Source organism: Pelobates fuscus, chromosome 1, assembly GCF_036172605.1.
Source record: "Pelobates fuscus isolate aPelFus1 chromosome 1, aPelFus1.pri, whole genome shotgun sequence".
Classification (NCBI taxonomy): domain Eukaryota; kingdom Metazoa; phylum Chordata; class Amphibia; order Anura; family Pelobatidae; genus Pelobates; species Pelobates fuscus.
Window position 1 is genome coordinate 469,816,385 of NC_086317.1, and position 20,277 is coordinate 469,836,661.

The window sequence follows — 20,277 nt, forward strand, 5'->3', positions numbered from 1 at the left end:
GTGTAAAAAAAGGTATAGTTATCAGAAATTAAAATGGCTGCTGAAATGGAAAATAGCAGATTCATGCTCATCTATCAACAACTATATTGAAATACCTCCTTGCATATCTCCCAAGTGTCCCTATTTAGGAGGGACAGTCCCTATCATAGTCACAAATTCCTCTTCCCTTTTTTCAATCCTAACGTCCCTCTTTTCTAGGAGTTCCAGTTGTGGCTAAGTGTGTAATAGAGCTCCACAGCAATAATAATCCCAGTAATGTGTATTTTTTTAAGTTACAATAAATGTATTTAGAAATCAGTATGTATAAGTAAGATACATTGTTCTTGTTCTAAATCATATTTTAGTTACAAAAATAGCCATAGTCTATACCAGCGGTTCCCAAACTGTGTGCCGCTGTGCCCCAGGGCACACAGGGGAGCCGCAAGATATTTTCCCACTGGTATGAGGATAGCACCGATAACCATGCCTCTCTCTCCCCTGCCGGCCAGCGAGGGAGGAAGAGAGGACCCGGGGAGCTCTAACCTGCTGCTCTGCTGGGTTCTCCTCTTGCGAGCTCGTAGCATTGCCACGGTTACCACGGCAATGCTCTGAATCTCGCAAGAATGAACTCTCACCACTGGGACTGCCAGGGCTTCTCCACCGAACCAACAGGGATTGCAGGAAATGTTCCCGCTCCCAGGCAAAGGTAAGCAGGGAGAGGGGATATAAAAAGTATTATTTTTAATTAAAAAATAATAATTACAATTAAAATAAATATTATATATTTATGAATTTGCCCTCCCACCCCCACAGACCCCACACCACACAATAACTCCCCCCACACACAACCCCCCATACACACACACTGCCCCCTATAAACACAATTACCCCCATACACACAATGCCCCCATACACAAAAAACATTACCCCCATACAATCCCACTGCCCCCATACACACAATTACTCCCCCATACACACAATTGCCCCCATACACACACACACACACACACACACTGACCCCTGTACACACAGTTACCCCCCATATACACACATTGTCCCCTCCATACACACACACTACACCCCTCAAACACACTGCCCCAAACACATTGTACCCCTCACACTACCTGCCCCCCACACATACTGTACCCCTCACAAACACACTCTACCCCTTATGCAACCTACCCCCACACACACTGTAACACTTGCGCACAAGCTGCCCCACACACACACTGCACCCCTCACACACATTTCTCCCCCCCACACACACACATACATATTGCACCCTTCACACACACTACTGCCCCTATCCCCTTCTACAGCCCCAATCCCAGCAGATCCCAGGTAAGTTGTCAAACTGCTCTTAAACTGTTTTACTACTTACTGTGGGAGTAAGGCACTAGTGGCACCATAACGACTTCAAAGTGCTGTAATGGTTACTGTACCTGGATTGTTTCTTTAAATAAACTACCAGTGCCCCTCCCAAGATTAGGTTCTGGATCTGCGCTTGAACAGCAAGCATTTCTGCTGAACAGGGGCACAGTATATGCCGCTGCGCTGTACATTTATACAACCTAGAAAATATTTTAACTTGGGCCGCCTTGGAAAAATATTAAAATCTTACAGGCGCCTTGAACCTAAAAAGTTTTGGAACCACTGGTCTATACACATTACTTTAGACGTAAGATGGGTATTAAAAATTACACAATGCAACACACACATCAAGGAGACGAGGTGGGTAGGGAAATGGAGCGAGGCTATCTAGGCACCAATAACCAACGTACCGGCATGATACCATTTAATAGGCATTTACATAATGTCTATTAATGGTGTGATTTCCTGTTTGACGATACCGGTTTTCTCTTTAAACGGGAATTAACGCTAATCAGACCATGATATATGTGATTATAAAGCAAATGTGATTCGTGATTAGCTCGTGACTAAATGCTATGTATAAACATAAGCAGTTTTTTTTGTTCTTAAGGGACATTCCATTGCCCCCCCCCCCCCAAAACAAACAAATCACTGTTAAGTAGATATATCCCACATGAAAACAATGTGCATGTATTTAATTATGCATTTATTTCATTGGGTATACATCTAAAAACAGCTTGTAAAAGGTGCAGATGTATTCCCAACGTTTGCAAGCCCTCCCCTTTTAACCCCGCCCAGACTTGCTGTGGCTGTCCAATCGCAGACTTCCCAATGCAGCTCAATAAGAAGTCTTTGCAAGGCAGGTGCTCTGAGCCATTGCTGCCTCTTGAGTTTAGCTCCACTGAGCTAACTAAACCAGGAAGTAACAGGACCGGTTGTCTGCTTGAAAGCCTAGGGACAAAGTTAATACATTAAAGTGTCACTTTCTATTGAAAAAAAAAAAAAAAACAAAGAGTACAGTCTCTTCACACATAGATTATTTGCTTTAGGGATACAGTGCCCCTTTAAGTCCATACACTGATGTTTGTAACCCACACCAAGCAAGAAACGATGAAAGGTCAAACAAAATCAACAACACAATTTCTTCAGAATAATTTTAAATCTTTTTTTCAAATCCAAATATTTAAAAACAGAGGGGTACATCATTTTAAGTTAAATAAATTAATACATCATGTAATTAAAATGTACTCTTCTATACTTAAAGAATACTATATGACTGTAATCTGCAATATATTATCTATATTTATCTCTCTTAAATTCATTTACATTTGTTCTTCATGAGTGCCACTTGTTAATATCCGTAATCCGTGAATATCCTCGACATCAGTGGTAGCTTTATCTTCTCTGGTTTTCATAATAAAGTAGCTGCTGAACAGCTTTGGATAAAACTTTAAAAAGAAATAAAAATGACCCCATGGAAATTCTTTCCTCGTGATCATTTGTAGAGGTCTTATTGACATTAATACTCTATGCACCCTGTTCCAGCTGAACACACTTGGTGGAATTCAAAAAGACTCTACTGATCACAGATAGTCATCTTCGCTGGATGATGGGTTCAACGAATCTTCAGAAGCAGATGAGATTCGGGATTCTGACCTGCTCATGTTCCAGACCTGGGGAGAGAATGTCTTCCCCCAGCTGCAGGGATAACCCACTGGCTTCAAAGAGCGAATAAAGTCTATGGCCAGATGCCACCGCTGCACCTCTATTCACTTACTTCCTTTCGTTGGCCTCTGTTTGCTCATTGACGTCAGCATTTGACTGATGTAAGATGTAAGGAGGTCATCCATTTTGTAACCCTAATGGAAAGCATATGGGGTCATTTAAGAACAAGAAACTGTACTATCTCACTTAATATTTTATTATTATTAACAAATTATGTAGCGCTGTACAATAGGTGCACTAACAGACAAGTATTTGTAACAATACGGGTTGGAGGCACAGGAACTGAGGGTGTAGAGGGCACTGCTTAGTATATTGGAGATGATTTCATGTTAACAAGGAAAGCAGATGGAGAACAGTTAGGAAATATTTTTATAAGTTGCACAAACATACCCAACAGCAATATAAAACAGATAGTACCAAAACAAATTGCCTTGAAGACTGCCTATGACTTCACTAATATATCATTTATAGCACTGTTCGTCAAATCTATATTAAGACCCAGTAACAGGCAAGAATGTCATGATATGTGTACTTCATTTTATCAGTTGTTTTGTTCCTTTGAGATATCTAAACTATATTAAGAATGTTATCAAATTGTGATTGGTGAGGGGTGGGGCTTGATAGCCAAGATGGTCGGACGTGTTTCCTCTTAGCTCCAAGTCACTGCCTGATCTGTGAATTTAAGGCGTCCGACCATGCAGGACAGCCTGTCCGGAGGCCTGGAGACCAGGGAAGGCGGACGATCTCCCTACAGTGGGGGATATCCTGGTCCCTGCTGGGGAAACTCACCTCCCTTCCCTTCAATAGTGTTATCTCCTGCCAAACCAACTACCACATGGCGTGGCAGAGATGGCTGCCATGACTAAAGATCCACGACACCCAGGGAACGCAACAATCCAGTCCTTCAAATAGAGCTTTGAAGCCAGTTAGACAGGGTCTGTCAACAGTTCTGGGAGTGAATTCATCGCCGAACACTTGCAACTATCTTGCCTGCGGATCCTACAATCCATGCTATTGCTCTGGATCACTGACCACATCCTGGACCTGGGGTCTTACCAGCCAACCACCCTCACACCCGAAGGTTCCCCCGAGTACCAAAGCTCCTGCGGACCAGTGGTACTGCGAAATAGAGGGGGTGTCAGAGCGTAGCAAATTTTTCTCTGAGTCACTTCAGGGTTCTGCATTTCGACTCCTGACCCCTCATAGCTAAGGAAGGTCTCCTCCAGCATACCTGTGGTGTCGGATGTATCCTGGAGATCCGGCTTACACATGGTTACTCTTGTTATTATGGCAGGACTTTCTACGCTCCTTCTCACTTACTTCCTCATACCCAGTGGTTATAAAGCCACTTATGTCTTAACTAGTATGTTATCCAATACTTTCTTTAGTTCAGCTTAGATCAACACTAACTCTAACATGCTATAAGTTTCCTAATTGCGTCTTACTTTAACCTTGTGCAGTCAGTCCTCAAACACAGTTCGACCTTATCAGTACCTGCAGTGACTAATTTTCCTCCTGTTACACTCTAAATATAAAAAAAGGGTGAGGGCAGTACCTCTGATATTTAAAGTTATGTTTGTTTCTGAAATTATCGTATGTATTCCTGATGAAATGTCCAAATACGCTTATACAATATCACATGCACTACAAAAATAAATAATTAGAAAAAAAAATTGTGATTGGTCGTGGAGACCAATTTTATGAATACTGTACTAAATCATCAATGGAGAGATGACTTCACTCTCATAAATAAAAAAAATCTCCAATATATTTAAGAAATGGCATACGTAGGTCCATAATTCTCCAGTCTTATACCATACAGCGCAGCCCTTGCCCTCGCCAAACAGTCATACTTTTCCTCTCTCATAAGTACATGCTCCCGCAATCCCAGGGATCTCTTTGACACCTTTAACTCTTTTCTTCGCCCTGCTGTGGCCACCCCCCAAACTAACCTTACAGCCGATAACTTTGCATGCTACTTTACCGACAAGATTGAACAGCTAAGGAAAGAATTCTCCCCACCTTGCTATTCTCTTTCTCAACCACACGTAGATCATGCCTTTCCTACCCTTCAGACTTTCTCCCTGGCTACTGAACAAGCGGTTGCTGCAATTCTCCTTTCCTCTCGCCCCACCACTGGCCCACTCGATCCTGTCCCATCTCACCTTATCAGATCTCAACTGCTTACACATATCTTCAACTGCTCTCTATCTTCTGGCATTGTCCCTGCTGACCTTAAACATGCCACTGTAGCACCTATCCTGAAAAAACATCTCTTGACCCATCCTCCCCCTCTAACCATATCCCTGCTCCCTTTTTCCTCAAAGCTTCTGGAAATACTTGTCGTTACCCGTATGTCTCACTTTCTCAATTCCAACTCTCTCCTTGACCCTCTTCAATCTGGCATCCGCCCTCTCCACTCTTATCAAAGTTACTAACAACCTAATCGCCGCTAAATCCAAAGGCCACTACTCCATACTAATTCATCTTGACCTGCTCTCCTTCTTGAAACTCTTCAATCACTCGGTCTCTGTGACTCTGTCCTTTCGTGGTTTTCCTCTTATCTCTCCCAACGCTCATTCAGTGTCTCCTTTTCTAATGATACCTCCTTCCCTCGCCCTCTCTCGGTTGGAGTCCCCCAAGGCTCTGTCCTTGGTCTCCTTCTATTTTCTCTTTATACTGCCTCTCTTGGCAAACGTATCACCTTATTTGGATTCCACTACCAGCTGTACACTGATGACACCCAGATATATCTCTGCTCCAAAGACCTCTCCCCTGCCGTCCTGCAACGTGTCACTGCTTGCCTTTCTTCCATCTCTGACTGGATGTCCTCCCGCTTTCTGAAACTCAATCTCTCTAAAACTGAGCTCTTTGTCTTTCCTCCACCTCTCTCACTCTCCCTTCAAGTTAGTGGTATCCACATAATTTCATCCTTGCAAGAGCACTGTCTTGGCGTTATACTTGATTCTGGCCTCACCTTTGAGCCTCACATCCAGCATGTTACCAAATCCTGTAGATTCCATCTTAAAAACATAGCCCGTATCCGCCCCTTTGTTATGCAAGATGCTACCAAGGAGCTTGTCCATGCTCTAGTAATTTCCCGCATGGATTATTGTAACCCTCTCCTAATTGGCCTTCCCAAAGCCGTATTGCCCCAATACAGTCTGTAATGAATGCTGCCGCCAGACTGATTTTCCTCTCTAGTCGGTTCTCTCACACCACATACCTCTGTCAGTCTTTACATCGGCTTCCTGTATCCTATAGGAGTCCATTCAAAGTGCTAACCCATACCTATAAAGCACTGAACAATTCTAGCCCCACCTATATCTCCTCACAGATCCATAGGTATGCCCATTCTCAGTCTCTCCGCTCTGCCCGTGACCTTCTCCTGTCCGTTGTTCGCACCCGTAAGGTCAACTCACGCTTGCACGACTTCTCGCGGGTGGCTCCCTTCCTATGGAATAGCCTGCCTACCGCCATCAGACTCTACCGTAGTCTTCAATCGTTTAAGAAGTGCCTTAAAACCCATTTCTTTAGGAAAGCTTATGGCCTCCCAGAGTAACCTCTACCTCGCATACCTGTCTCTTGCTCGCTCCTAAAGAGCAGCACTTTACTCTCTTCTCCAGCTCTGCTTCACTCCCACCTTATTTGATTGCTATTTCTTGTCCTAATGTGTTTTACACCCCACCTCCTATAGACTGTAAGCTCTTTTGAGCATGGTCCTCTTTAACCTATCGTTCCTGTAAGTTTTCTTGTAATTGTCCTATTTATCGTTAAATTCCCCCCTCTCATAATATTATAAAGCGCTACGGAATATGCTGGCACTAGATAAATGGCAATAATAATAATAATAATCATAATAATAAAGGCAGTCACGATCATTTTAGATCCATTAATATAATTGTTGAAGGCCTATCATTCAACCAAAAAGTAGAAACAAAGGTCGGAAAATACTAGCATTAGCTTCTTAAATCTTATGTTTAAGTGATAAGCTGGCTCTACAGAATGTGGCTTGCATGTGATTAGATTAACTAACAAAAAAACCAATGTGTGCTGGCACTCAATTAAGTGTTAGGTGCCGGTATTCGAGGTATAACCCCACAAATAACCTCCAATAAATATCAAACAAAAATATGAATACCGCACTCAATAAATGATGTTAAGTAATAATTAAACCTATGCTCAAATTCATAGTATTTATTGAAAAGCTTGTAAGAATAATTCATAAAGTTAATGGTATTTCATCAAAGTAACACATAATTCATCTTATATACACCAACTATGTACAAATATCTATCTAGACACAGTATCCTCCTATGTGTAATGAGTAGTTCAATAAGCTCAAAAAATGAAAAATAATGAAACGAAATGAACAAAAGAGAAAAAATGAAAAAATATATTTGAAAAAATATAGAAAATCTATATTGAAAAAATGAGAAAAAGAGAAAAAAAGAAAAAAGGAAAAAAATGAAAAAATGAAAAATATGAAATAAAATACAAAAAATGAGAGAAATGGAAAAAATGAAAAAATATACAGAATGCTAAAGTCCTGATAAATAAGAGTCCAGTATATAGTGCACTATATGTTTGCCCACTATCTGTGGGTTGGTCTCACCAATGTCGTCTACTTCTTTATGTAGTATCCTGTAGGAAGATGCTGTAGTCTGTGAGAGATGGTCTGAATGGAAGGGATGGAACAAATTCCTGATAGTAGGAAGAGTGATCGCCACCCTGTATCCGCTGGTGGCTGGTCAAACCTGTTTTGATGAATGAAGTTAATCAGCAGTATCAGGCTCTGTTAGAAGCGAATTGAAGTCACTCGTAGGGCTTTCCTTGTGAATGGGCATGGGCTGCATGGGCTGCGCGCTCGGGACATATGCGTCCCTTCGATGGCCCCAGTGTCCGTGCTGTCAAAAAAAGAAAGAAACATCTGCGTTTAAATGTCCTCAGTTTAAGCGGCAAACTCTGCGCATACGTGCGTCATTGCGTCATTCCAACGCATACGTGCGTCATTGCGTCATGCGTCTTTCACCAAACTTTATTAGTAACGAACATTCTGATCGGATTATAGAGCTGGAAAAAGCACTAGCTTATTGGGATGACACAGTACATTTACAGAAACAATTATGTATAAGACTTTGTGGTAGAGATAGAAATGTGAACACAATGCAAATGAGGACATGAATTGTATACTTGACTGTATACTTGTAAACACAATGCAATTGTATACTTGTAAACACAATGCAAATAGGGACATGAAATGTATACTTGACAGTGGATAATGCAAATAAGGACATAAATTGTATACTTATCAGTGAATTGACAGTAATACATATGTACTGCATCAATGGATGCATATCATCTAAACAGTCTTGCATACACTTAAAACACAGAATAGTGTACTGTTAATGCTCACCTTTAACAGGAGATCAAGAGGGAAAAGTGTAATCTTGGTGTAAGAAAGCTAGTTGGGTAACCAGCTGTGTGAAAAAAGAAAGAACAACTATTATATACTCTAAGAAAAAATTTTTTACAAATACATTTTTACTAAAAAATTTTTTTTACAAAAAACAGGGGGAAATTTTATAAAAAAGGGGGAGGAAAAATTACAGGTAACAGATACAATGCAACTGACCTGTCTACTATGACCCCATTGTGTCCCTAGACCCTGTCTGTGAGGGACCCTGTACTGACGACAGGTAGCGGACCCAGAAGAGTCAAATTGTTGGCAGGAGAGAGCCACGGACCACAATTGGTCACGGGGAGCATCTGTAAGGAGCACAAAATCACAGAGCAGACAATGATGAGGAGACCGAAATATATATGTCATAAAAAGTGTTTGAGATCATAATCCTCATTAAGTCCTAGTCGTGACAGAGTCTCCAAGATACTAATCCATTTAGTTTCTCTCTGGAGTAAGAGCTTCTGTCTGTCTCCCCCCCTTCGTAGGGGTGGGATTCTGTCTAGGATTTGAAACCTCAACTGGTTCACGTTGTGATTATGCATTTTAAAATGTCTAGGTACCGGAGCTTCCACTTTATTATGTAATAATGCTGCCCTGATGCTCCTTTTGTGCTCCCCTATCCGCTCTTTCACTGGCCTGATGGTCTCCCCCACATAAAGGAGCCCACAGGGACACTTTAGAGCATACACGACAAAGTCTGAGTTGCATGTGTAATAATCCTTAACAAAAATTTTTTTACCTGATCTAGGATGGACAAAATATTCCCCCTTAATGACACTGTTACAATGTGAACAGTTAAGACAAGGAAAGGTGCCCTTCTTGGGTTCTGAGAAAAACCTAGTTTGTTTCTTAGAGGAACCAATATCAGACTTCACTACCATGTCCCTCAGATTGGAGGCCCTCTGATAGGCAAAGAGCGGTGGTTGTTGAAATATCGGGGGTAGTTGGGTATCTCCCTGGAAAAGTTGCCAGTGCTTTAATATAATTTGTCTTATGTCCCTATTGAGTGGGGTATATGGTGTGACAAGTGTAAGTCTTTCTACTTTCTCTGTAGTCCTGGTACCCGATAGGGTATCTTGTCGGGAAAGGGTATCAACCCTCTGTCGCTGGTTATCAACCACATTTGCAGGATATCCCCTCTCTATAAATTTTTTAGCCATATAGTCTAAGCCCGTGATCACCTTATCCTCCTGAGAGACTATTCTTTTTACCCTTAGTAATTGGCTATATGGTAACCCATTTTTTAAATGCGTCGGATGGAAACTAGAATATGTCAGCAGATTATTGCGGTCAGTGGGTTTTATATATAAGTCACTCTGTAGGTGGTTACAAGTCCTCTGGACCTGGACATCCAGGAAGGGAACAGTCGTGATGTCACAATACATGGTGAATTTAATGTTAGCATCCAGTGTGTTTAGTGAATCAAAAAATTCTTGTAAGTGGGCCCTCGTGCCGCTCCAACATATGAATACGTCGTCTATATATCTTTTCCAGACTAGACATTTGGAAAATAAAGGATGCGGATAGATGCAAGTTTCCTCCATACGATTCATGTAAATATTAGCATATGTTGGAGCGACATTCGAGCCCATAGCAGTCCCTTTAATCTGCTTGTAATACTTGTCACCAAATAAAAAATAGTTTTCTGTTAGAATGAAGGTCAGTAGTTCCCTGATATATTGTCTTGTCTCCCCCTGTTGGGTCAATAGTGGATCTTTGCTTAGTGTCCAGTCTACTGCCTCAATCCCTCTTACATGATCAATGGATGTATACAAAGATTGAACATCCATGGTCACTAACCAGAAGTCACCTGGTGGAATCTCTATATCTGCCAAGAGTGAAAGGAACGTGGTTGTATCTTTAAGGTATGATTTCTGGGATGGGACATATTTAATAAGAAATTTATCCAGTATCTCTGCTGGATGTTGAAATATGGACCCAGTACCGCTAACTATAGGTCTACCTGGTGGGTAGAGAGGATTTTTGTGGATTTTGGGCAAGGTATAGAATACTGGAATACGTGGATATTTTTCATTCATGTATTTGTATTCTCCCTGTGAGATGATATTTTTAGAGAGGGCCCATTGGTTAAGTCTTTCTAATGTGTGCTTCAGGTTATGTGTGGGATCCTGACTTATAGGTAGGTAGTTCGTCTCATCCGCTAATTGTGATTCTATTTCTTTTATATAATATGTACGGTCCATGATTACCAAAGCTCCCCCCTTGTCCGCCGGTTTGATAATTATCGAGTTATCCTTCCTCAAATTGTTGATGTTTAGCCAATCTTGTTTAGTAAAATTGATATCTTGTCTATGAAAGTTGTGTGTATGTTGAGATTTTTTCCTAAGTTTGTAAATATCTTTTTTAACTAGATTGGTGAATATATCAATTGAAGCATTAGTGTTCTGTGGTGTAAAAGAACTTTTAGGTTTCAAACCTGTGTCTAGGGGAAGGACGGGACATGGACCAAATTCTGAATCAGTATCACTCATATCCTCCCTGTTTCCTTCCTCATGTCGATGTCCTTGTGTAGTCTGGGTATTGCTGTTTGTGAATGCTGTTGTGTCCCCAGTAAGCTGACCTGTAGAAAAAAATGCACGTAACTTAAGTTGGCGAAAGAATTTATACATGCTGACGTCATATTGGTGCCACTCCACATGAGGTGTAGGAACAAAAGAGAGTCCCTTATTCAGGGTCCCCTCCTCTACGGGAGTCAAGGGCCTACCTGAGATATTATGTATCAGAGATTGCGTCTGGATTGGGTCGATCGGTTTGTTCTTTTCTCTCGTGTGGCTCTTGTTAAAACCCCCCCGCCTGATGGTTCTTCCTGTCTTGTATTTCTCTCTAAAAAAGTCATTCCAGAGGATGAGGAGGCAGAGGAGGAGGATGTAGCCCCTTCTGTATCTGAACGCCATCTCTGTGTGGTTGTGTCTCTGTTGGGTCTGAAAGAACGGTTATCTGTTCTAGAGTACCAGGTATAGACCTGATCCCTTTGGTAGTCTAATTCGTCTCTATGGAATTTTTTCTTTTTGAACTCCTCAGTTTCTCTCTGGTACTCTTTCAGTTTGTCTTCTATTTGCTTTTTGAGTGTTTCTAAGTCAGTGGATGCAGTGACTGCTGCCAGTTCCTGCTCTGCTATTGCTATTTCTTTAATCAGTTTAGTTAATTCTTTTTGTAGGGATTCAATGGTTAGTACCATAAGATCCACTGAACATTTATTTAAGATTTTATACCACACTGTACGATGTTCAATATTATCCCTACACAATGTAGGATGTAACCTAACTCTTAGGCCTCTTGGGATTCTCTTTTGTCTCAGGTACTCGCCTAGGGTGCTTACATGTAGTTCCCAACTAATTTTTCTTTTTAAATCTCTCTCTAGTTTTTGAGCAATCCCCCGCTCACTCTCATTAGTCAAAAATTCTCTAGCCCCTCTGAGAGCTGAGGTGATACGGTTAATGTCACCCTCCGTATAGGCAAACGTTGCCATCAAATCTGGTATATAGAGGTGAACAAATGTGAACCCAATTGAAAAAATTACCAAACTTCTAGTTCACAGTTACCCAGAACAATATTTACAACAATCTTGTGACAGTTCTGTATGGGTAAACAGTTAGATTACACAAAACGGTGCCCAGCACTAGGGCCAAATATATACAAAAAAACCAATGTGTGCTGGCACTCAATTAAGTGTTAGGTGCCGGTATTCGAGGTATAACCCCACAAATAACCTCCAATAAATATCAAACAAAAATATGAATACCGCACTCAATAAATGATGTTAAGTAATAATTAAACCTATGCTCAAATTCATAGTATTTATTGAAAAGCTTGTAAGAATAATTCATAAAGTTAATGGTATTTCATCAAAGTAACACATAATTCATCTTATATACACCAACTATGTACAAATATCTATCTAGACACAGTATCCTCCTATGTGTAATGAGTAGTTCAATAAGCTCAAAAAATGAAAAATAATGAAACGAAATGAACAAAAGAGAAAAAATGAAAAAATATATTTGAAAAAATATAGAAAATCTATATTGAAAAAATGAGAAAAAGAGAAAAAAAGAAAAAAGGAAAAAAATGAAAAAATGAAAAATATGAAATAAAATACAAAAAATGAGAGAAATGGAAAAAATGAAAAAATATACAGAATGCTAAAGTCCTGATAAATAAGAGTCCAGTATATAGTGCACTATATGTTTGCCCACTATCTGTGGGTTGGTCTCACCAATGTCGTCTACTTCTTTATGTAGTATCCTGTAGGAAGATGCTGTAGTCTGTGAGAGATGGTCTGATCTCTCACAGACTACAGCATCTTCCTACAGGATACTACATAAAGAAGTAGACGACATTGGTGAGACCAACCCACAGATAGTGGGCAAACATATAGTGCACTATATACTGGACTCTTATTTATCAGGACTTTAGCATTCTGTATATTTTTTCATTTTTTCCATTTCTCTCATTTTTTGTATTTTATTTCATATTTTTCATTTTTTCATTTTTTTCCTTTTTTCTTTTTTTCTCTTTTTCTCATTTTTTCAATATAGATTTTCTATATTTTTTCAAATATATTTTTTCATTTTTTCTCTTTTGTTCATTTCGTTTCATTATTTTTCATTTTTTGAGCTTATTGAACTACTCATTACACATAGGAGGATACTGTGTCTAGATAGATATTTGTACATAGTTGGTGTATATAAGATGAATTATGTGTTACTTTGATGAAATACCATTAACTTTATGAATTATTCTTACAAGCTTTTCAATAAATACTATGAATTTGAGCATAGGTTTAATTATTACTTAACATCATTTATTGAGTGCGGTATTCATATTTTTGTTTGATATTTATTGGAGGTTATTTGTGGGGTTATACCTCGAATACCGGCACCTAACACTTAATTGAGTGCCAGCACACATTGGTTTTTTTGTATATATTTGGCCCTAGTGCTGGGCACCGTTTTGTGTAATCTAACTGTTTACCCATACAGAACTGTCACAAGATTGTTGTAAATATTGTTCTGGGTAACTGTGAACTAGAAGTTTGGTAATTTTTTCAATTGGGTTCACATTTGTTCACCTCTATATACCAGATTTGATGGCAACGTTTGCCTATACGGAGGGTGACATTAACCGTATCACCTCAGCTCTCAGAGGGGCTAGAGAATTTTTGACTAATGAGAGTGAGCGGGGGATTGCTCAAAAACTAGAGAGAGATTTAAAAAGAAAAATTAGTTGGGAACTACATGTAAGCACCCTAGGCGAGTACCTGAGACAAAAGAGAATCCCAAGAGGCCTAAGAGTTAGGTTACATCCTACATTGTGTAGGGATAATATTGAACATCGTACAGTGTGATATAAAATCTTAAATAAATGTTCAGTGGATCTTATGGTACTAACCATTGAATCCCTACAAAAAGAATTAACTAAACTGATTAAAGAAATAGCAATAGCAGAGCAGGAACTGGCAGCAGTCACTGCATCCACTGACTTAGAAACACTCAAAAAGCAAATAGAAGACAAACTGAAAGAGTACCAGAGAGAAACTGAGGAGTTCAAAAAGAAAAAATTCCATAGAGACGAATTATACTACCAAAGGGATCAGGTCTATACCTGGTACTCTAGAACAGATAACCGTTCTTTCAGACCCAACAGAGACACAACCACACAGAGATGGCGTTCAGATACAGAAGGGGCTACATCCTCCTCCTCTGCCTCCTCATCCTCTGGAATGACTTTTTTAGAGAGAAATACAAGACAGGAAGAACCATCAGGCGGGGGGGTTTTAACAAGAGCCACACGAGAGAAAAGAACAAACCGATCGACCCAATCCAGACGCAATCTCTGATACATAATATCTCAGGTAGGCCCTTGACTCCCGTAGAGGAGGGGACCCTGAATAAGGGACTCTCTTTTGTTCCTACACCTCATGTGGAGTGGCACCAATATGACGTCAGCATGTATAAATTCTTTCGCCAACTTAAGTTACGTGCATTTTTTTCTACAGGTCAGCTTACTGGGGACACAACAGCATTCACAAACAGCAATACCCAGACTACACAAGGACATCGACATGAGGAAGGAAACAGGGAGGATATGAGTGATACTGATTCAGAATTTGGTCCATGTCCCGTCCTTCCCCTAGACACAGGTTTGAAACCTAAAAGTTCTTTTACACCACAGAACACTAATGCTTCAATTGATATATTCACCAATCTAGTTAAAAAAGATATTTACAAACTTAGGAAAAAATCTCAACATACACACAACTTTCATAGACAAGATATCAATTTTACTAAACAAGATTGGCTAAACATCAACAATTTGAGGAAGGATAACTCGATAATTATCAAACCGGCGGACAAGGGGGGAGCTTTGGTAATCATGGACCGTACATATTATATAAAAGAAATAGAATCACAATTAGCGGATGAGACGAACTACCTACCTATAAGTCAGGATCCCACACATAACCTGAAGCACACATTAGAAAGACTTAACCAATGGGCCCTCTCTAAAAATATCATCTCACAGGGAGAATACAAATACATGAATGAAAAATATCCACGTATTCCAGTATTCTATACCTTGCCCAAAATCCACAAAAATCCTCTCTACCCACCAGGTAGACCTATAGTTAGCGGTACTGGGTCCATATTTCAACATCCAGCAGAGATACTGGATAAATTTCTTATTAAATATGTCCCATCCCAGAAATCATACCTTAAAGATACAACCACGTTCCTTTCACTCTTGGCAGATATAGAGATTCCACCAGGTGACTTCTGGTTAGTGACCATGGATGTTCAATCTTTGTATACATCCATTGATCATGTAAGAGGGATTGAGGCAGTAGACTGGACACTAAGCAAAGATCCACTATTGACCCAACAGGGGGAGACAAGACAATATATCAGGGAACTACTGACCTTCATTCTAACAGAAAACTATTTTTTATTTGGTGACAAGTATTACAAGCAGATTAAAGGGACTGCTATGGGCTCGAATGTCGCTCCAACATATGCTAATATTTACATGAATCGTATGGAGGAAACTTGCATCTATCCGCATCCTTTATTTTCCAAATGTCTAGTCTGGAAAAGATATATAGACGACGTATTCATATGTTGGAGCGGCACGAGGGCCCACTTACAAGAATTTTTTGATTCACTAAACACACTGGATGCTAACATTAAATTCACCATGTATTGTGACATCACGACTGTTCCCTTCCTGGATGTCCAGGTCCAGAGGACTTGTAACCACCTACAGAGTGACTTATATATAAAACCCACTGACCGCAATAATCTGCTGACATATTCTAGTTTCCATCCGACGCATTTAAAAAATGGGTTACCATATAGCCAATTACTAAGGGTAAAAAGAATAGTCTCTCAGGAGGATAAGGTGATCACGGGCTTAGACTATATGGCTAAAAAATTTATAGAGAGGGGATATCCTGCACATGTGGTTGATAACCAGCGACAGAGGGTTGATACCCTTTCCCGACAAGATACCCTATCGGGTACCAGGACTACAGAGAAAGTAGAAAGACTTACACTTGTCACACCATATACCCCACTCAATAGGGACATAAGACAAATTATATTAAAGCACTGGCAACTTTTCCAGGGAGATACCCAACTACCCCCGATATTTCAACAACCACCGCTCTTTGCCTATCAGAGGGCCTCCAATCTGAGGGACATGGTAGTGAAGTCTGATATTGGTTCCTCTAAGAAACAAACTAGGTTTTTCTCAGAACCCAAGAAGGGCACCTTTCCTTGTCTTAACTGTTCACATTGTAACAGTGTCATTAAGGGGGAATATTTTGTCCATCCTAGATCAGGTAAAAAAATTTTTGTTAAGGATTATTACACATGCAACTCAGACTTTGTCGTGTATGCTCTAAAGTGTCCCTGTGGGCTCCTTTATGTGGGGGAGACCATCAGGCCAGTGAAAGAGCGGATAGGGGAGCACAAAAGGAGCATCAGGGCAGCATTATTACATAATAAAGTGGAAGCTCCGGTACCTAGACATTTTAAAATGCATAATCACAACGTGAACCAGTTGAGGTTTCAAATCCTAGACAGAATCCCACCCCTACGAAGGGGGGGAGACAGACAGAAGCTCTTACTCCAGAGAGAAACTAAATGGATTAGTATCTTGGAGACTCTGTCACGACTAGGACTTAATGAGGATTATGATCTCAAACACTTTTTATGACATATATATTTCGGTCTCCTCATCATTGTCTGCTCTGTGATTTTGTGCTCCTTACAGATGCTCCCCGTGACCAATTGTGGTCCGTGGCTCTCTCCTGCCAACAATTTGACTCTTCTGGGTCCGCTACCTGTCGTCAGTACAGGGTCCCTCACAGACAGGGTCTAGGGACACAATGGGGTCATAGTAGACAGGTCAGTTGCATTGTATCTGTTACCTGTAATTTTTCCTCCCCCTTTTTTATAAAATTTCCCCCTGTTTTTTGTAAAAAAAAATTTTTAGTAAAAATGTATTTGTAAAAAAATTTTTCTTAGAGTATATAATAGTTGTTCTTTCTTTTTTCACACAGCTGGTTACCCAACTAGCTTTCTTACACCAAGATTACACTTTTCCCTCTTGATCTCCTGTTACAGGTGAGCATTAACAGTACACTATTCTGTGTTTTAAGTGTATGCAAGACTGTTTAGATGATATGCATCCATTGATGCAGTACATATGTATTACTGTCAATTCACTGATAAGTATACAATTTATGTCCTTATTTGCATTATCCACTGTCAAGTATACATTTCATGTCCCTATTTGCATTGTGTTTACAAGTATACAATTGCATTGTGTTTACAAGTATACAGTCAAGTATACAATTCATGTCCTCATTTGCATTGTGTTCACATTTCTATCTCTACCACAAAGTCTTATACATAATTGTTTCTGTAAATGTACTGTGTCATCCCAATAAGCTAGTGCTTTTTCCAGCTCTATAATCCGATCAGAATGTTTGTTACTAATAAAGTTTGGTGAAAGACGCATGACGCAATGACGCACGTATGCGTTGGAATGCGGAAGTTGGACCGTGAATTGGATGCGGCAGAGTTTGCCGCTTAAACTGAGGACATTTAAACGCAGATGTTTCTTTCTTTTTTTGACAGCACGGACACTGGGGCCATCGAAGGGACGCATATGTCCCGAGCGCGCAGCCCATGCAGCCCATGCCCATTCACAAGGAAAGCCCTACGAGTGACTTCAATTCGCTTCTAACAGAGCCTGATACTGCTGATTAACTTCATTCATCAAAACAGGTTTGACCAGCCACCAGCGGATACAGGGTGGCGATCACTCTTCCTACTATCAGGAATTTGTTCCATCCCTTCCATTCAGACCATCTCTCACAGACTACAGCATCTTCCTACAGGATACTACATAAAGAAGTAGACGACATTGGTGAGACCAACCCACAGATAGTGGGCAAACATATAGTGCACTATATACTGGACTCTTATTTATCAGGACTTTAGCATTCTGTATATTTTTTCATTTTTTCCATTTCTCTCATTTTTTGTATTTTATTTCATATTTTTCATTTTTTCATTTTTTTCCTTTTTTCTTTTTTTCTCTTTTTCTCATTTTTTCAATATAGATTTTCTATATTTTTTCAAATATATTTTTTCATTTTTTCTCTTTTGTTCATTTCGTTTCATTATTTTTCATTTTTTGAGCTTATTGAACTACTCATTACACATAGGAGGATACTGTGTCTAGATAGATATTTGTACATAGTTGGTGTATATAAGATGAATTATGTGTTACTTTGATGAAATACCATTAACTTTATGAATTATTCTTACAAGCTTTTCAATAAATACTATGAATTTGAGCATAGGTTTAATTATTACTTAACATCATTTATTGAGTGCGGTATTCATATTTTTGTTAGATTAACTAACAATGGCCTCAGTTTAATAATGTTGGGTAAGCTTTTCAAATAATTTAATATTTTTGATGAAACTTATAAAATGATTTAATATTTAGAAAATATTTCAATATTTAATTTTGTGTTTTTTTTATATTGATGCATATGTAAAAATAAAATATTTTAAAAGTGTATCCAAATAATATTAAACCATTTGAAAAGCTCATCCAAACGTATTAAATTGAGGTGAAGATCTGTTTATCTTACCAGCGAGGTCTCGCATAGCAGCTTGCTGCCTCTCACAAGATTGCCGATGGTGATGTGGAAGTAGGTGTTCCCACTACTCCAGTTAGAAATCTTCGTGAAGGGGTGAGTGGCCACAATATCCTGCACAAAACAAAGAAAGGAGTAACGTGGTGACAAGTAGAAGCTGTTTTTTTAGCGTTAATTATTTTTAAAGGTAACAGAAGACTACACTCTCCCAATGATATTTAGAGACAGTTAGGGTAAGATGATGTTATTGCCGGGCCAAGTGTTTTTTCATGATTAGGTTGACAGGAAGCGTTGTCATACGTCTACTTGGATTTTGGGATATGTTCTTTTCCCGACCCTTCATTTTAGGGAAAACTCAGTATGTGGGTCAGGGGGCTTGTTGCCTGTCTGGCCCTCGGGTACCGGAGGTGTACGGTGAATATAAATTGCTCTTTTAACAAGCAGACCAGTGGATATTAGGCTCTTGGCATACAGACTATTTTGGAACTCTGACCAAGGATTTCTCCCAATGTCTTGAGATTCCAACTTTTTGTATCTTTTGTTTACCTTCGATATACTCATTGTCTTCTATGTTCTCCTCCACACTCAATGCATAGTGACAGTAAGCATTTCTTCTAACTTATATCTGTATCACACTCACTGTGAACAGTATACTGTAGAATATTGTATATTCCATTCAAACATACATGTTAGATATGGGTGCCTGGATTGAGCATGAGATGGTACCAATAAGTCACATGACTTTCTTTGTCTGAGAATTCTGGAATGTGGTTGCATATCAAGAGGGTCTTCTTTTGTGTCCTTAAATGACCAGAGTGTTAGCTAAAAGGTCTGATGTCATTATGGTCATGGCTATATAGAATAGTGGGCAAAGGACAACAATGCTTGCAGTCTGTCTATTCTCTGACTTTAAAGACTATGTATCTGAGTCCAGCACTTAACATCTGCTTTGAATATCCATCACCTTGTACCATCCTTTTTTATTATATATTAGTAATTGTAAGAAGAATAAACCTAAAGGAATCGCAAGTCTGATGTGTATTGATATTTCTAATTGACACACAGAAGAATTATAATATATATGCATATTAACATCACAGTGAGCCACCCAAAAAGAAGAAGAAATCAGATATACATTATAAGAAGTGATATTTCTACACATACTGATTGTAAAACTGATTCCTTACATTAACACAATAATGGATACATTTCTGTTACTCCACAATTGTATTCTCCCCACACCCTTTTCTCTCAATGTACATTTCCCATTTAGATTGTGAGCTCATGGGCACTTTTGTTTCACTGTCTAATTAATTATTCCCTGTTTGTATAATTACCAATGACCCTTTGCATAGACTGCTAAAGATGTACTATAGTGCCAGGAATACTAAGCTGTATTCCTGGCACTATAGCTTCCTCTGCCTTCCCCCTTCCCTCTTTCCCTCTTTGCCCCAGTGAATAAAGGATTAAAAACCCTTTATTAACTTACCTGATCCCAGCCCAGAGGGACTCCTCTGACTGACGAGTAACAAATGGAATG

General features: G+C 39.5%; 1 protein-coding gene across 3 annotated transcripts in view; it reads right to left on the reverse strand.

Annotated features, from left to right (window-relative positions):
• Window positions 1–2,369: 2,369 nt before the first annotated feature.
• MYO7A (myosin VIIA) overlaps window positions 2,370–20,277 on the reverse strand; it is a 150,260-nt gene continuing 132,352 nt past the window's right edge. For all 3 annotated transcript variants that reach the window (XM_063431528.1, XM_063431535.1, XM_063431519.1), the window contains 2 exons: window positions 18,732–18,851; window positions 2,370–3,209 (listed from right to left, as the gene is read on the reverse strand). In XM_063431528.1, coding sequence (XP_063287598.1) covers window positions 3,120–3,209; window positions 18,732–18,851 — 210 coding nt within the window. In that variant the 3' untranslated portion in view covers window positions 2,370–3,119. The remainder of the gene's footprint in view (window positions 3,210–18,731; window positions 18,852–20,277) is intronic.